The sequence below is a fragment of the Sciurus vulgaris genome, assembly GCF_902686455.1.
Source record: "Sciurus vulgaris genome assembly, chromosome: 10".
Taxonomy (NCBI): Eukaryota; Metazoa; Chordata; class Mammalia; order Rodentia; family Sciuridae; genus Sciurus; species Sciurus vulgaris.
Window position 1 is genome coordinate 94,217,574 of NC_136470.1, and position 17,996 is coordinate 94,235,569.

The 17,996-nt window shown below is 42.8% G+C and overlaps 1 protein-coding gene across 1 annotated transcript; it reads right to left on the bottom strand.

Moving 5' to 3' along the window:
• Nucleotides 1-9,091: 9,091 nt before the first annotated feature.
• LOC306671107 (suppressor of fused homolog) lies at nucleotides 9,092-10,512 on the bottom strand. Its single transcript, XM_079156344.1, has one exon. It carries the CDS (start codon nucleotides 10,481-10,483, stop codon nucleotides 9,230-9,232), a length of 1,254 nt encoding a protein of 417 aa, XP_079012470.1. The 5' UTR covers nucleotides 10,484-10,512; the 3' UTR covers nucleotides 9,092-9,229.
• Nucleotides 10,513-17,996: the final 7,484 nt, after the last annotated feature.

Consider the following 17,996-nt stretch of genomic DNA (forward strand, 5'->3'; position numbering starts at 1 on the left):
GTTTCACAATGTCGAGCAGCTCATGCACTTGGAGGCTACTGCAGGCATGATTTGGAGGGGTTCATGTATTGTGTGACTTGAGAGCAGACCTTAGCATTATCCATGGTTATCCATGATGCTGGTTTTGAAGGAATACAGGATGCTAAAGTTAAGGGATCATGGAGGCTTCCACTGAGATTTCAAAGGAAGACTTGAGGGGTGAAACAAAATGTAGCAGGCTGCTGATGAGTGGGTGATGCATTAAGCTGAGAAGGTGAAGCTTAAGCTGGAATAGGGATCCCAAGAATTAATTGTTAACCAATAACATGGACTATCTGCTGAGAAAAACTGCTGACTGTGAACAGAGACAGGTTAAAAGAGAGCCTATGTGCGCTGCAAATGACAAAGCTAAACAGGCAGGGCTGCCTAAGCGCTTTGGAAAACACATCTCCCCACCATGTGTTCTAGATGCTGTATGTGGAGTTATGGAACCTGTTTGCTTGGCTAGGTTTCTGTATTTCTTCGATCCCATCCCTTCTTTAAATGCCCCAGCCCCTCCCTTTTAGAATGAGAATGTTTTCTCTGTGCCACTGTGTATTGGATCTATGTAAACTGCTTTTGGTGCTTACGGGGACTCACAAACTTGAGTTTGCCTCGAGTCTTAGAGGAGACTTGGATTTGGACTTTTGGGCAATGCTGGAACTCTTAAGACTATATGGGACTCTTAGAGATGAACTAAAAGCATTTTGCATTATGAGATGGTCATCAACTTTTGGGGCCAGGGTGAAATCTTATGGATTAGAGATAAAGTGTCTCCCATAAAGCTCCTGTGTTAGTGCAGGAATATTTGGAGGTGAAATAATTGGATTGTGAGAGCTGCAACCTAATTAGTCTATTATAGTTTGAAAGGACTGAGTAATAACTGTGGGCAAGTGAAGCATGACTGGAGGAGGTGGTCCCTGGGGATGTGCCCTAGAGGGATTTGTTTTCCCTGTGGTCCCTCCCTCATCCTCACTCCTTCTTTGTTTTCTGACCCCACCATGTGCTGAGCAGCTTTCCACATGATGTTCTGCCTCATCTTGGGCCCAGAGCCGTGGAGTTGGTGATCATGGACTGAGACCTCTGAAACTGTGAACCTCAAATAAAATTTCCCTCCTCTAAGTTATTTTTGTTGGGCATCGTGGTCACAGTGACACAAAAAGTGACTAAGGCTCTAGGCAAGTGCTCCACCTCTGAACTAAATCCCTGGCCTTATGAACAGAGTTAAGATCATGCAAGTTGCAAAACAAATAAAGCAATAACTATTTTTTGTCTACAACATCTATTTAGAAAATATATTGGGAAAATATTTCACTAGAAATCACAAATAGAAAATACCTAGGAGTAAACATAATAAAACATGATTGGAATTGAATTGCAAAAGTTTGAGATACACAAGAAACAAATAAATGGAAGAGACAGTCCATGTTTTGGGATAGAGAAATTATATATTTAATGACATTTTGATAGAAATCTTAGTGGGAATTTTTTTATATTGTAAACAAATGGGATACATGTTGTTTCTCTGTTTGTACATGGCGCAAAGGCATACCATTTGTGTAATCATAAATTTACATAGGGTAATGTTGTTTGATTCATTCTGTTTTTCTCCCCTTCCTCCCACCCGTCCCACCCCTCTTTTCCTTCTATACAGTCCTTCCTTCCTTCATTCTTGCCGCCCTCCCTAACCCTAACTCCAACCTAACACTAACCCCTCCCTCCCCCCATTATGTGTCGTCATCATCCACTTATTAGTGATATCATTCGTCCTTTGGTTTTTTGAGATTGGCTTATCTCACATAGCATGATATTCTCCAATTTCATCCATTTGCCTGCAAATGCCATAATTTTATCATTCTTTAGGGCTAAATAATATTCCATGGTATATATATACCACAGTTTCTTTATCCATTCATCAATTGAAGGACATTTAGGTTGGTTCCACAATCTGGCTATGGTGAATTGAGCAGCTATGAACATTGATGTGGCTGTATCTCTGTAGTATGCTGATTTTAAGTCCTTTGGGTATAGGCCAAGGAGTGGGATAGCTGGGTCATATGGTGGTTCCATTGCAAGCTTTCTGAGGAATCTCCATACTGCTTTCCAGAGGGGCTGCACTAATTTGCAGCCCCACCAGCAATGTATGAGTGTACCTTTCTCCCCACATCCTCACCAACACCTGTTGTTGCTTGTATTCTTGATAATCGCCATTCTAATTGGGGTGAGATGGAATCTTAGGGTAGTTTTGATTTGCATTTCTCTTATTACTAGAGATGTTGAACATTTTTCCATATGTTTGTTGATTGCTTGTAGATCTTCTTCTGTGAAGTGCCTATTCATTTCCTTAGCCCATTTGTTGATTGGATTATTTGTATTCTTGGTGTAGAGTTTTTTGAGTTCTTTATAGATTCTGGAGATTAGTGCTCTATCTGAAGTATGAGTGGCAAAGATATTCTCCCACTCTGTAGGCTCTTTCTTCGCATTGCTGATAGTTTCCTTTGCTGAGAGAAAATTTTTTAGTTTGAATCTAGCCCAGTTATTGATTTTTACTTTTATTTCTTGTGCTATGGGAGTCCTGTTGAGGAAGTCTGGAACTAAGCTGACGTGTTGAAGATCTGGACCTACTTTTTCTTCTATAAGATGCAGGGTCTCTGGTCTGATTCCGAGGTCCTTAATCCATTTTGAGTTTAGTTTCGTGCATGGTGAGAGATATGGGTTTAGTTTCATTCTATTGCATATGGATTTCCAATTCTCCCAGCATAATTTGTTGAAGGGGCTATCTTTTCTCCATTGCATATTTTTGGCACCTTTGTCTAGTATGAGAAAATTGTATTTATTTGGGTTTGTGTCCGTGTCCTCTATTCTGTACCATTGATCTACCTGTCTATTTTGGTACCAATACCATGCCGTTTTTGTTACTATTGCTTTGTCGTAGAGTTGAAGATCTGGTATTGCGATACCCCCTGTTTCACTCTTCCTGCTAAGGATTGCTTTAGCTATTCTGGGTTTCTTATTCTTCCAGATGAATTTCATGATTGCTTGCTCTATTTCTGTAAGGTACGTCATTGGGATTTTAATTGGAATTGCATTGAATCTGTATAGCACTTTAGGTAGTATGGCCATTTTGACAATATTAATTCTTCCTATCCAAGAACATGGGAGATCTTTCCATCTTCTAAGGTTTTCTTTAATTTCTTTCTTTAGTGTTCTGTAGTTCTCATTGTAGAGGTCTTTCACCTCTTTTGTGAGATTGATCCCCAAGTATTTTATTTTTTTCGAGGCTATTGTGAATGGGGTAGTTTTCCTGATTATTCTTTCCAAAGATTCATCACTTATGTATAAAAATGCATTAGATTTATGTGCATTGATCTTGTAACCTGCTACTTTACTGAATTCACTTATGAGTTCTAAAAGTTTTCTGGTGGAATTTCCTGGTTCATCTAAGTATATAATCATATCATCAGCAAATAGGGATAGTATGAGTTCTTATTTTCCTATTTGTATCCCTTTAATTTCTTTGGTTTGTCTAATTGCTCTGGCTAGAGTCTTCAGGACGATATTGAATAGAAGTGGTGAAAGAGGGCATCCCTGCCTTGTTCCAGTTTTTAGGGGGAATGCTTTCAGTTTTTCACCATTTAGAATGATATTACCCATGGGCTTAGCATAGATGGCCTTTTCAATGTTAAGGAATGTTCCCACTATCCCTATTTTTTCTAGTGTTTTGAGCATGAAGGGGTGTTGTATTTTATCAAATGCTTTTTCTGCATCTATTGAAATAATCATGTGATTCTTGACTTTAAGTCTATTGATATGGTGAATGACATTTATTGATTTCCAGATGTTGAACCAACCTTGCATCCCTGGGATGAAACCTACTTGATCATGGTGCACTATCTTTTTAATGTGTTTTTGTATGCAATTTGCTAAAATTTTGTTGAGAATTTTTGCATCGATGTTCATTAAGGATATTGGTCTGAAATTTTCTTTCCTCGATGTGTCTCTGTCTGGTTTAGGTATCAGGGTGTTATTGGCTTCATAGAATGAATTTGGGAGGGTTCCCTCCTCTTCTATTTTATGGAATACTTTGAGAAGTATTGGAATGAGCTCTTCTTTAAAGGTTTTGTAGAACTCGGCTGAGAACCCATCTGGTCCCAGAATTTTCTTTGTTGGTAGGCTTTTGATGACTTCTTCAATTTCATTACTTGAAATTGGTCTATTTAAATTGTGTATGTCCTCCTCGTTCAGTGTAGGCAATTCATAGGTCTCTAGAAACCTGTTGATGTCTTTGAAATTTTCTATTTTGTTGGAGTATAGATTTTCAAAATAGCTTCTAATTATGTTTTGTATTTCAATCGTGTCTGTTGTGATATTTCCTTGTTCATTCCGAATTTTAGTGATTTGGGTTTACTCTCGTCTTCTCTTTGTTAGTGTGGCTAAAGGTTTATCAATTTTGTTTATTTTTTCAAAGAACCAACTATTTATTTTGTCAATTTTTTGTATTGTTTCTTTTGTTTCAATTTCGTTGATTTCAGCTCTGATTTTAACTATTTCCTGTCTTCTACTACTTTTGGTGCTGGTCTGTTCTTCTTTTTCTAGGGCTTTGAGCTGTAGTGTTAGGTCGTTTATTTGTTGAGTTTTACTTCTTTTATTAAATGCGCTCCATGAAATAAATTTTCCTCTACTGCTTTCATAGTGTCCCAGAGATTTTGATATGATGTTTCTTTGTTCTCATTTACCTCTAAGAATTTTTAATTTCCTTCCTAATATCTTCTGTTATCCATTCATCATATAAGAGCATATTGTTTAATCTCCAGGTGTTGGAGTAGTTTCTGTTTTTTACTCTTTCATTTATTTCTAATTTCAATCCATTATTATCTGATAGAATACAAGGTAGTGTCTCTATCTTCTTGTATTTGCTAACATTAGCTTTGTGGCATAAAACATGGTCTATTTTAGAGAAGGATCCATGTGCTGCTGAGAAGAAAGTGTATTCGCTCTTGGTTGGATGGTATACTCTATCAATGTCTGTTAAGTCTAAATTATTGATTGTGTTATTGAGATCTATGATTTCTTTGTTCAATTTTTGTCTGGATGTTCTGTCCAGTGGTGAGAGAGGTGTGTTAAAATCACCTAGTATTATTGTGTTATGGTCTCTTTGGTTTCTGAAATTGAGAAGGATTTGTTTGACATACATGGATGAGCCACTGTTTGGGGCATAGATGTTTATGATTGTTATGTCTTGCTGATTTATGCTTCCCTTAAGCAGTATGAAATGACCTTCTTTATCCCTGCTGACTAACTTTGGCTTGAAGTCCACATTATCTGAAATGAGGATGGATACCCCAGCTTTTTTGCTGAGCCCATGTGTATGGTATGTTTTTCCCCATTCTTTCACCTTTAGTCTATGGGTATCTTTTTCTATGAGGTGAGTCTCTTGCAGGCAGCATATTGTTGGATCTTTCTTTTTAATCCAATCTGCCAGTCTATGTCTTTTGATTGATGAATTCAGGCCATTAACATTCAGGGTTATTATTGAGATATGATTTGTATTCCCGTTCATTTGGTTCACTTATTTTATTTAATTTAATTAATTAATTTATTTGATACAACTTGGCTCCTCTTTTATTTGACAATTCCTTTAGGATAATTCCTCCCTTTGCTGATTTGCTTCTTTGTTTTTCATTTCTTCCTCATGGAATATTTTGCTGAGAATGTTCTGTAATGCTGGCTTTCTTTTTGTAAATTCTTTTAACTTTTGTTTATCATGGAAGGATGTTATTTCATCGTCAAATTTGAAGGTAAGTTTTGCTGGATATAAGATTCTTGGTTGGCATCAATTTTCTTTCAGAGCTTGAAAAATGTTGTTCCAGGCCCTTCTAGCTTTTTGGGTCTGGATTGAAAAATCTGCTGATATCCGTATTGGTTTCCCCCTGAATGTAATTTGGTTCTTTTCTCTCACAGCCTTTAAAATTCTGTCTTATTTTGTACGTTAGGTATTTTCTTTTCTTTTTTTATATTTTTATTTTTATTTTTTTATTTTTTATTTTTTTATTTTTATTTTTTTTTCTGCAAATATGTTTAATGCACTTACATTACACAGAGGAAGAGGGGCAAGAAGGAACAACATCTAAGTGAGTCACTCAAAAATTCTTACAAAAGCCCCAGGCTGACTGCAGCCCCAGGAATGGAGTCACCACTGACATTAAAAACTAATATAAAATTTACAAAAGTCTGCTTCTTGCAGCATTCAGGTACTTATACAAAAGGCAGGGCCTTCCTACAGGGTTCCTGACTTGTAACAGGAACCCAGGCACGTCACCTGGCATAGGCGTCCTGGAAGGCAGAGAGGGAAGATCAGATTAAAAAAATACAGTCCAGGGAATTCTCCACTGGTCGCCCCATAGGGGCACCAACCTTCAGTTTTTCTCCCCACTCTCAACTCAGTCTCTAAAACCATCCCAAGATCTTGGGTCTGGTTTTAAGAATTCTGTAGCCCTTTTAGACTCACCCAAAGGCTTCCCAGTCCCTGGCCCAGAGCCTTGCCTATGGACGAATAGGAGGCAGCAACTTCCCTGCCAGGCCAAAGACCTTGCAGAGCGTCCTTGTCCCCTCAGAATGGCAGTCAACCTCTTGCAGCCCAGAGTGGACCTTGGTAGCCACAGAAGTCTGCCTTAGATAGCAGCAAGTACAGCAAGCAGGGAACCCCTTCTCTGAAGCTTTCAATACCAGGGACTTGGAAAGATAGAGTAGGACTGAGCAAGCCTGCAGAAGGGGCAGACAGAGGGAGACAAAGGGAGGGTCCCTGCCTCCTTGACCCATATGAGTTGCAGGGAGGGAAAGAAGGAGTCCATTTACTGAGTACCCACCATGTGCTGGAAGCTGTGCTGGGGACCATTCAAGGTCAGGTTTGCTTGATCCTGTCAGGGTCCCCTCTCATCAGCCAGCAGCTCATTGGAAAACCTCCTCCCTGAGAAACCTCAGAGTCCACGGGAAAGACCTGGTGAGCAATGGCTGAGGCCTTTCCCTCTCCTGGAGCCACTGTTCTTTAGAGAAATAATGGGTGCTCGGCACCAGCAGGATCTTGGATGTTCATGAGGCTCCTAATATGGTGGGGGCAGAAAGGGGCCCCAGGCTTCCTGGGCTTATCATCCAGAGCTTTCCTGTTCCCTCCTGCCATTCCCAACTTCTCCAAGCTCAGGGCCACCAAGCTGGTGATGCCATCAGTCTACAAAGGTCCTGTAGGCCTGGGGCAAGTTGTTGATCAGATGTTTCACATACCGATGACAAAACTTAGCTCAGAAAACGCACCCCCTCCCCAAAGTAGGCAGATAGAGGTAGGGCAAGCTGTAGCAGGGATCCCTTAGGCAGCTCCCAGGAAAGCAGAATTTGGGGAGATGCTGGTTGGGATGGTAGGATGGCAAATTCATGATGGTGCCTCTCTGACCATGAAATGTCAGAAGATAAGAGCTTCAGAGGCGGAGCTGCCAGGGTGGATGAAGGTCAGCCAGCACCCTTTGGGGAAAGTCTTCAGGGCAGCAGGCACAGTCCAGAGAGGCTTGTTTCTTGGCTGGAGGGGCCTGAGGCCAGTCTCTCCCACATACTTCAGGCTATCTGCCTTGGCATTCTGAGCTTAGCAGCCTTAACAGGATAACCCTGGAGTTGTATAGAAGGGTCTGGGCCTAGTGGCCCCTTTGTGAAGTTCAACTCCTGTTCCTTGGAGACCCCAGCCATCCTTCATGACCTTGGAGGCAGCTCTTGGAGGCTGGATATCTCATCAGAGGGATTCTGTACTAAGGGCCTCCTGATGTACCTGGGGTAGTGTCCATGTGAGTGGTGGAGCCAAACAGAGCCAGGGAGGAGCCCTGTGTGGTCCATGACAAACAAAACTTTACTTTGGAGAGGTCTGAAGGGTGATTTTGGAAGTTCCCTAGAGGCTAAAAGGACAGGAAAGGGGCTTGCTAATTCCAGGTCAGAAGTGTGAGACAACTCCAGAGAACTCCAGAAGAGTGGGCCAGAGATAGGTTGGCTTCCAGAAGGCAAACTGTGAGATCTGTAGGACTGGGGTTGAGGGACAAAGCACCACAAGAGGCCAGGATGCAGAAAGGAGACAGGACAATGAAAAGGGGATGAAAAACGAGAAAAGAATGGATGCAGGGAATATTGGGGCAGGGCTGGGTGGGCTGGCAGAGAGCAGTATAAGCAAAATCAAAGTGAAAGAAATGGTGAAAGACTGATTTTTCAATTTTTAATAAGCCAGAGTCCTGCAGCCTGGGTGCTGGCAAGCCTAGAGGATGAGGAAAGGGGACAGGGGTGGTCGAAGAGCTGGAGACCTAGGCCCTGAGTAGCAGATGGCAATGGTCTGTGAGGTGTACAATGTGGTGTGTTTTGCCTTCTCCTGGTAGGCCTGGTCGTGGGAAAGGTCTGGAAGTTGAGACTGGGGCCACCAAATCTTCGAGTCCCTGAAGACCCCTGAACCTTGTGGGGACCAAGTTCACTTGGAAAATAGCAGCAGCACTGCTTCCTGGCACCAGCTTAACTGGGCTCGAGGCTGTATGTAGAGTGCCCAGGCTCCTCCGGCCCAGATAGGAAGAAAAGTTCCTCTGGGAAGCAGGGACTGCTCCAGGATCTGGGCTCCTCCTCTGGTGGAGGCACAGGGGCCAACAGAGCCCCAGGCCCCTGTTTGAGAGAATGAGAAAGTTCACCTGGGAATAAAGTTCTGTTTAAAAAACATTATACAGACGGCTTCTGGACATCTTTGCCACGCTATAAAATATGATTTGGTTTCTACAAAATAAAATAAGGAAGAAAATCAAACGTGATCATAGGGATTGTTCCATGGCTGGAGCAGCTGAATGAGCAAAGATGTGCGGGGCTGAACTGGGCAGCCACCCACATGTACTCTGCACCGGTCTGGGTGGCAGGGGTAGATGAGGACAAGGCCTGTCTCCACCCAAGGGCACATCAAGGGTCCAGAGTCAAATCTCAAACCAGAACCTGTGGTGCCAGGAGGTGGGGAGGGTTTGCATGTGCCTGCTTACTGGCCCAGTGGGACGAGGGCCTGGTCAGGTGCGCTGGAAGTGAGGTGGGGGCCTGTGGCCATGCGTGGCAGTTGCACAGTCGTCCTCACACTTGTCCTTTTATGCAGTTGTTATACCAGAAGTCACTAGAGAGCAGCTGGGCTCCCCTTGGCCCCAGCAGGGCCCAGCCCAGGCTAGTGCAGAGGACTGTCGAACACCACATCCGGAAGGATGGAGACTTTGAGCTTCTTTTCAGGCCATCTGTACTCTTTGGGAAGTTTGAATTCCTCTGGAGAAGTCAAATCTTCTAAGTCCTCCAACATTTTCTCTACAAATTCTTCAGTCAACAAAATTTGTAACCAGGGTCCATGAGCTGCGTAAGGATGCTCCTCAGTGGCAAAGGCACCTTCCACTCCTGTGGAGACAAATGTGATGGCCATATCACCTGTGATACTTTTATATGTAAAGTGCTGTCCACGCAGGAGCCTGCCCCTTAGGCAGAGAGGAATGAGAGCTCCTGACTCCTGGTTGAATTTCAGATGTACGCTCTCCAGTTGTCGCGTGCGTATGAGCTCGTGGGGAATAATGGTGGTGGAGCTGTCGCTTTCCAGGCTGTCTTTGCGGCTCGGGGCCCGGTCGTGGGTGAGGCCATTCTGCCGCTGAGGGTTGATCTGAGGGTTGATGGGTGGAAGGACAGGTTTGCTGTTGATCTCAAGTCTTCTCCTCAGGGTCTCTCGGATCTGCTCTGTGTCTTTGCCAGAGAGCCGTCGGGGTTGTGTGCCAATGCAGATGCTCCGGCTGTCTTCATCGTCCTCAGGGGGCCGGCTCAGATCATCCCAGGCACACTTGGCACTGACACCGCTCAGGTTGGAGCCGTCTGTCTCAATGCCTTTGTCAACTCTCTCCTGTTGCAGGTGTGGATCGATCTCAAATATGGTCTCTCCCCTCCGCATGTCAGTTATCAGCCAGGGGCCACCAGCGACAGGCACCATCCGCAGCAGTTCCAGGATGCCCTGCCCATTCCACTGCTGGGCTGAGTGTAGCTCCTCAGTGCAGACGCCAACAATCTGGAGGAAGGTAACTACCCCAAAGGGTGTCTGCACAGGCTGCATCTGTGGGTCCTCTGTCAGCAGCATGTGCTGAATTCTTGACTCACTGTTATCCAAAGGGCTATGCCAAGATACATGGTCCCCACTGCAGAAGGTGTTCTCTGACTGGAACACATATCGGGCCAGGCCCTGCATTAGCTCTGCGGGCCATGTTGGTGGTGCAGACTCCCCCGTTTCTCTCTTTAGGCGAAATGTCAACTCAAAGCCAAAACCGCTAGGTCCATCTGTTCCAGTAAACTCATGGACTCTGTTGTCACCATAGAGATCACTCAGGCCAAAGCTGATGTAGTGCCAGTGCTCAGGAATGTTGGCAGAAGGGCTCCCCATGTTCCTGTACATGCTAACATAGTCCAAAGGGTCTGGGCCACCCAACCCCTTACAGAGCAGGTGGCTCTTCACATTGTCAACCTTCTCTGCATTCTCCCATTGACAGGGGGTGCTGGCCTCAGCCTCAGCCCTGTACAGCCTAGTGACTGTCATCTCCAGAGGCAGTAAGAAGTTGTCATGGAGAAGACTCAGTCCAGTACTTGACGATAGCGGTAACCTGGAGGGGGTTCGGCTGGTCAGGGTAAAGGCGGCGGCACTCTCCGTAGATGGCGTGCAGACCGGGGGGAAGAGCGAGGTGAAGGCCGGAGGGGCAGTAGGGCCAGGGGCCGGGGGCCCGGTGGGGCCGGGGGCGCCGCTAGGCCGCAGCTCCGCCATCTGGGTGCATAGGGCACTGTGGAAACCCGGGAGGGCGGAGGAGGGCGAGCGTACTGACCCGCCAGCGGGCGGACTCAGTGGGTGCGACTCCCGGTGGCGACGGGGGCTGCAGCGAGGTCTAGAACCGCGCCTGCGCACGGTGCACAGTCTGTCCAAGCCGTGGCCGCCTTGGAGTCTCACGTTAGGTATTTTCATTATAATGTGCCTTGGTGTGAGTCTGTTGTAATTTTGTGTATTTGGAGTCCTATAAGCCTCTTGAACTTGATTTTCCATTTCATTCTTCAGATTTGGGAAATTTTCTGATATTATTTCGTTGAATAGATTGTTCATTCCTTTGGTTTGTTTCTTTAAGCCTTCCTCAATCCCAATAATTCTTAAATTTGGCCTTTTCTTGATATCCCATAGTATTTGTAGATTGTGTTCATGATTTCTTACCATCTTCTCTTTTTGGTCAATTTTGTTTTCGAGATTAAATATTTTGTCTTGAATGTCTGAGGTTCTGTCTTCCAGTTTTTCTATCCTATTGGTTATGCTTTCTATGGAGTTTTATACTTGGTTTATTGTTTCCTTCATTTCAAGGATTTCTGTTTTTTTTTTCAATATCTCTTAACTCTTTATTGAAATGATCTTTTGCTTCCTGTATTTGCTCTTTTAACTGTCAATTGGTTGATCATTCAATGCCTGCATTTGCTCTTTCATCTCATCTTTCAGTGCCTGCATTTGCTCTTTCATCTCATCGTTTGCTTCCCTGATCATTTTCATTATGTATGTTCTGAACTCCTTTTCTCTCATTTTTTCTGCCATGCTGTCATTGGGTTTTATTGATGTAACATCTAGATTTGTTTGGGGCATTTTCTTCCCTTGTTTTCTCATATTGTTCAGGTATCAGTGGACCGCTGAGATATTGCAGATTTCCTTTATTGACTTATAATGTCCCTGAAGATTTCTAGTATATCCCCTCTTAGCCTTCAGTAGGCTGAAGTCTTGGAGGAAGTTGATAATGCGGTGCTCCACAAGGAAGCTGCCTCTCTAGGGGTGGTTGCCTTCAGGTGGGATATATTCCCTGCTAATGGGCAGAGGTGCCTCCACTTGTTGACCAATGGTCATCCAAAGGGGAACTAGGCTGCGGGCTGAGGCAAGGCCTGTTTGGGCCTGTGTCTCTGGTTATACTGTCCTTGTGGGAAAACCTCACAGGGCAGGGAAGACTCACCTGGTGGGGATGTCTCGCTAGTCAGTTCCCCTCCTAGAGGTTCCCCTCAATCTACAACTACCACCTGGGCTGGGCTGCCTTCCTCTGCAACGTTCCCAGGGCCCCAGACCTACCTCCAGGGCCTGGGAGCCTCACCCTTCACAGACAATTCTCCTTAGGCTGCCTCTCCTCAGAGAATCTCCTTGCAGTCCTGGAACCTTCGCTCTGCCCCTAAGCGTGTCTCTGTGCGGCTCTTCCACCAAGAAGCCTCCTAGGTCCTGGGACCCTGCTCTGCAACTAATCGCCTGGCTATGTGGCCCCTCCTCTGAGCAGCCACCTGGAGCCCCAAGACCCAGTGACCCACCGCAAGCCTCTTCCTCCGGACAGCCGCCCAGTGTTCCCGTGCTGTCACTAGGAGTCCATGCAACTCACTGCGCGCCTCCTCCTCCCGCCAACCGCCGTAGCCCTGGGCAGTCACTCCGAGTCCAAGTAACCCTCCCCGTTCCTCCTTCTCCTCCGGGTATCCCCCTGGGTATTCAGGAGTGGTCGCTCTGAGTCGCTGTGAGTCCAAGCTACCCGCTGCATGCCTCTTCCGGGCAGCCACCAGGAGCTCTGGTGCTGCCGATTGAGACCAAGCGACCCGCCGTGCTCCTCCTCCAGGCAGCCCCCCGGTGTTCAGGAGCGGTAGCTTTGAGTCCAAACAACTCACCACTTGCCTCCTCCTCTGAGCAGCCGCCTGGAGCTCTGATGCAGTCACTCTGAGTCCAAGCGACCCACCACGCTCCTCCTCCTCCTCTGGGCCGGTCCCTGGTGTTCAGACGCGGTCGCTCTGAGTCCAAACATCTCGCCGTGCAGCTCCTCCTCTGGCAATCGCCTGTAGCTCTGGTACAGTCACTCCGAGTCCAAGTGGCCGCTCTTCCTCCTCCTCTGGGCAGCCCCCCACGGTGTTCAGGAGTGGTCGCTCTGAGTCCAAACAGCTCTCCTTGCCACTCCTTCTCTGGGCAGCCGCCCATATCCCCAGTGGTTGCTCCGAGTCCAAGTGCTGTGCTGAGCGGCCTCCTCTACGATGCTCCCAGTTGCCCGAGTTCACTGCTCCAGTGGGGGGGAGGGGTGCCTCGCCGGGAACTCTACTTCACAAAGTTCCCTGCGTTCCGGGACTACCACCCATCTGGGACGCCTCCCCAATGGGAGAGACTCACCCTGCGGCTTTGAGTTGGTTCCAAGTCTCTCAATATCTCCTCTTTTGAATCCTGAGTCCTGGAGCAACATGAAATGCAGCCACCCTCTAGTCTGCCATCTTGAAACCTCAAGCCCTTAGTGGGAATTTTTAATAAAACTATTCTGCATTTCATGTGGAAAAGTGGATAAATATGAACAGTAATAAAAATGTTAATAAAGAGCAGTAATAACTGAGGGGATTGGAAGATATAGCTAGAGATTAATATGTATTTTAAAACTAAAATCATTAGAAATTATTAGACCAATACAGTAGAATAAAATAGAATAGAATAGAATAGAAAAGAAAGTCTGGATGCAGATTAAATAGTAAATAGCATTTCACATGTGATGATAGCAACATTCCAAATCACTAGAGAAAGTCTACATTGTTTACTAAGTTGTGCTTGAGCAGTTGTTAAATAAGGGGAGAGTTTACTTCTTGCTAAAAACCAAATGAATTCTTAGACCATTATAAAGGTAAGATAAAAATATTAAGCCATGAAAATGGGAATAAAATATACTTAATATCTAACTTCAGGGTAGGGAAGAAAATTTGGGTAGACGACATGAGAATTAAAAGTTTCTGTCCTACCTAAACTAAATTTTAAAGCCTTTTCAGCCCAGCTGATTTCTTTGTTCTTTTTGAAACTCTAGTGACTTTAATGTTGGGTCTTTTTATTTTGTCAGAATGTCTCTGAGACTGTGTTTATTTATTTAAAAATAGATTTCTTTCTAGTTGCTCAGATGGGCAGTTTCTATTGTTCTTCTGTTGTGCTATATTTTTCTGTCATTTCCATTCTGCTGTTGAACCCAATGAGTTTTAAAAATTTTAATTATATTTTTCAGTTCTAAAATTCCCACTTTATTATTTGTCTTTTATATTATTTTGCTGAAAGTTTTATTTGTTTCAAGTGTATTTGTTATTGCTCATTGAAACAGTTTTGAGTGATGCTTTCAAGCATTTGTCAAATCTGTCATCTCTGTCATCTCAGTGTCAGCATTTATTGGTCATCTTTTTCATTCAGTTTGAGATCTTTGTTTCTTAGAGTAAGAGATGATTTTGAGATCAAAATATGGACATGCAGGGTTAAATGCTATGAGATTGTGGGTGTTATTTAAACCTTCTGCATTAGTTGGCTTCCTGAAACAGTGTTTTAGTGGAGAAAGGGAGGCAGAATCTTTTTCCTGCCAGGTGGGGGTAAAGTCCAGGTTTTCTACTTGGCAGTTATTTAAGTTATTTCAGAAGGGGGCTCTTTATATGTCTGTTTAGGAGTGGGAATTCTGGCTTCCCCTTGGCCTATACTGTAAGTTCCACCTGTCTGGGAGGGTAGCAGTCCATTATTACTACCTCGGTAGTTTCTACTGACACTGTAGGGAAAGGGTGACCTCACCTACACTACTGGGCAGTGGTGGAAATCCTGACTCATCAGTCAACCTCCTGTGACGCCACCAGGGGGCAGTGGAGGGGCTCATTCCTGGTCAGTGGGGTGAAAGTACAGGGTCTTTTCGTGGTTTTCTCTAACACAATCCTGGCGGGGGTGTTGGGGTCACCTAGAGCCTCATGGGTATGGAAGTCTAAGCTCCTCACTTAGCCTTTGTCGGCATGGGTGGGATTAGAGGACAACTTTTTTGGTGGTGCTGCCTAGAGTAGAAGAGTTATTATCTAAAGGTTTTCTATCTTTCTTGGCTGCCCTTTCTCAGTCCTTTTGTTAGAATGTGTTTTTGTTTGGGTTGTTAATATTTTTAATCTGCACTTGGTGCTTACAGGGTGGTTATTTTCCTTTCTTCCTAGTCTGGGATATATGAAAAAATAGAAAGTCCATGTCATTCCTTGGTTCTTGAGATCCCTAACCAAAGTACATCTCCATCATATATATAGATGTATATACCTATATATCATATATATATCTATACATAGTTATAACTACTATTTTACTTCTTATTTATTATGGGGATTCTTTTTGAGGCTACAAGTTTCCCCTAAATGCACTTTTAATTGTTGTATAACTTTTCAATTGGCCAATTCGACCAATCCTGTATTTTTTTTTTTTTTTTTTTGACATTGGGGCTACTTAAAAATTTTCACTAGTGTATATAACACTAAGGGACTATATTTTTTTCATAATATTTGTCTAATTCTATGATTATATCTATAGATTGTGTTTCTAAAAGAAGAGTTACTAGATGGGCCAGTATGAAAACATTCCCAGACCCACGGTAAATATTTGTATTTCCAGAAAAGTGGTATTTATTTTAACTCTTGAAAGCAGTGCATGACTTGGGTGTTGTGGTGCATGTCTGTAATTCCAATGGTGACAGATTTGACAAATGCTTGAAAGCATCCATTATAAGCTGAGGCAAAAGGATCATAAGTTTGAGGCTAGTCTGGGCAACTTAACAAGATTACCTCAAAAAATAAAAATTAAAAAAAAAAAAAAAGGAATGAAACAGTGTATGTGAAGGACAGACTTACCATACCCTAAAGTTGGGTATTATCATTTAGAAATCTTTGCTGATTTAAAAGGCAAAAAGAATATTTTTAAATCTTAAAGAGGATTTATTTGATAGTGAAGTTGAATTTCACTACAATTCTAATTCCATTGTATCACCAACAACATGGAATTAAAAAATAAATTGTCATATTCATGAATTTAAAGTTTGATGATATATATATATAAAATCTATATATATGATAAAGTTGCATAGAACATGTATACACATACATAGAAACATACAAATGAGTATGTAGAAACAGATGAAATTTGGATAAAGTTTGTAGACCATACCAAGTTAATTTCTTGATTTTGGTATTGTCCTATTGTTTTTACAAATTGTTATCAATGGAGGAAACTGGTTGACAACTAAGTGGAACCTCTTTGAATTATTTTTGCAACTTCATGTGAATATACAATCATTTAAAAACAAAAGTTAAAAACAAACAAGCAAATATTGGTAATTAGTATTTTCTGTTTGTTTTTATAAATATATTTTTTGGAGCATCTGAAGCAGTCTGCCCCAATTAGGTTCAAGCGAAGTCTCTCTTCTAATTGTCACACATGACTTCCATACCGACAATTGTCCTTGGGCATGGGAGGACCCTCTCTAATTGGCGTATTAGATATTTGGCCAGGATACTGCTGATGGGCAGAGCTGGGCAGTGGTAACACCTGGGGGAGTCTCACTTTGCTTTGTACCTTATTTCTGACTTATCCCTGTATCTGGAATTTCTTCTTCTCTTCTCACTTCATGATTTTTCTGAATAGGACACTGTGTCTCTTGCCTTTTGACTCCATCTGAAAACTCAAACTGTTCTGACCCTTGCTTTTTTGAGATGGGGATCTTATAATTATCTACAGAATCTGTAACACTAGCCTTTTTTTCAAGTATATTGACAGGGTCTCTGATAAAAAGTAAGGATATGCATGTAAAATGGTGAAGTTTTAAAACAGTAAACAATTTTTAAAACACTATTATAATAGTAAAGCAAAAATTTCAATAAAAAGAAACCAGCATGTAAGAATAGTTCCACGCTGTCAGAATTTTCCCTGTTAGGCAGGACTGAAGTTGGGACCCAAAAGGTCATTTTTGAATTATATTTTCCCCATTACCATAAGAATTCAAATGCAGTTTTCACATTCTGACTTGGGTCATACACAAAAATACTCATTTAGACATTAAAGTTAATGAGCCTTTTGCTTATATTCCCAAAGAACAGAATTGACAAAATATTTTACCCAATTGATTATCTCAAACAGCATTAAAAAAGAGTTTTAGTTCATTAGTTGTCTTCCCAGGTACTCTTCTGCTTGAGAAGAAATAAGGAATATATGCATGATTTAAGTATTTACATTATGTAAGAAAGCATTGTTATATGAAATGAAAAAAACATTGTGTTTAATCCTAGTTTACACCTGGAAGCATAGATTGTATTTGATGTATTGACATGCTTTTACTTTCAGCTTTTATGTAATTTGATAGTGAAAGAAAATTTTTTAGTTCAGATGTTCCATGTGAAGTAAAGATGTCCCTTAGTTGATGCTTCTGTTCTCTTCATCTGTAAGCCCAGCTCTTAAGAGGCTGCCAAAAGAGGTGGGGATTTGGAAATAGGCATGTTTATCCTAATCATAGAAGGTAATGGTCTTGATGGACCCTGAGAATTTGAAGTGTCATGACTAGTTTTTGACTATATTTAATTGTGGCAAGAATAGACCAGCACAGTTTCTTGAGTGTGGGTCTTAAGCCTGGCATATCAGGAAGGGAGACTTATTCTGGTCAGGGTCCATTCCAGATATTGGCATTAAGTCAGAACATGGTGGTGGGAGGTATAGGGCTAGCAGTTATCATCTTTTACAAGTATTCCAGATGACTCTTAGGCACATTAATTTTTAATGCCCAAATACAACTTTTTGGGTATTGAGATCTGGAAGCCATGCTATCAACTGCTAATATTTAGTTTGGAGATCAGGCAAGGAGGAAGGCTGATAATTGCTTTGATTTTTAAGACTTGTTGAAGCCAGGGTTTCTCTGCTTTGCTGGCAGGTGGGGTCTGCACAAGCTTCAGGCCTTTGCAGCTGAGAAGTGTTACAGCTCTTAATGGGTTATGCCCTCCAGTGTTGCAGCAGACTCTAGGAGCTCTCTGCCATTTTTTTTTTTGTTGTTTTTTTGTTTGTTTTTGTTTCTGGTTTTCTGTCTGGTGAATTTGAAGAAAGAAATCCACATATCAGGATGAGTGAGTGTAAGACT

Bases quoted from the DNA above. Each gene is read 5' to 3' on its own strand.
- LOC306671107 (XM_079156344.1), bottom strand. From the start codon at position 10,483: ATGTACAGGAACATGGGGAGCCCTTCTGCCAACATTCCTGAGCACTGG.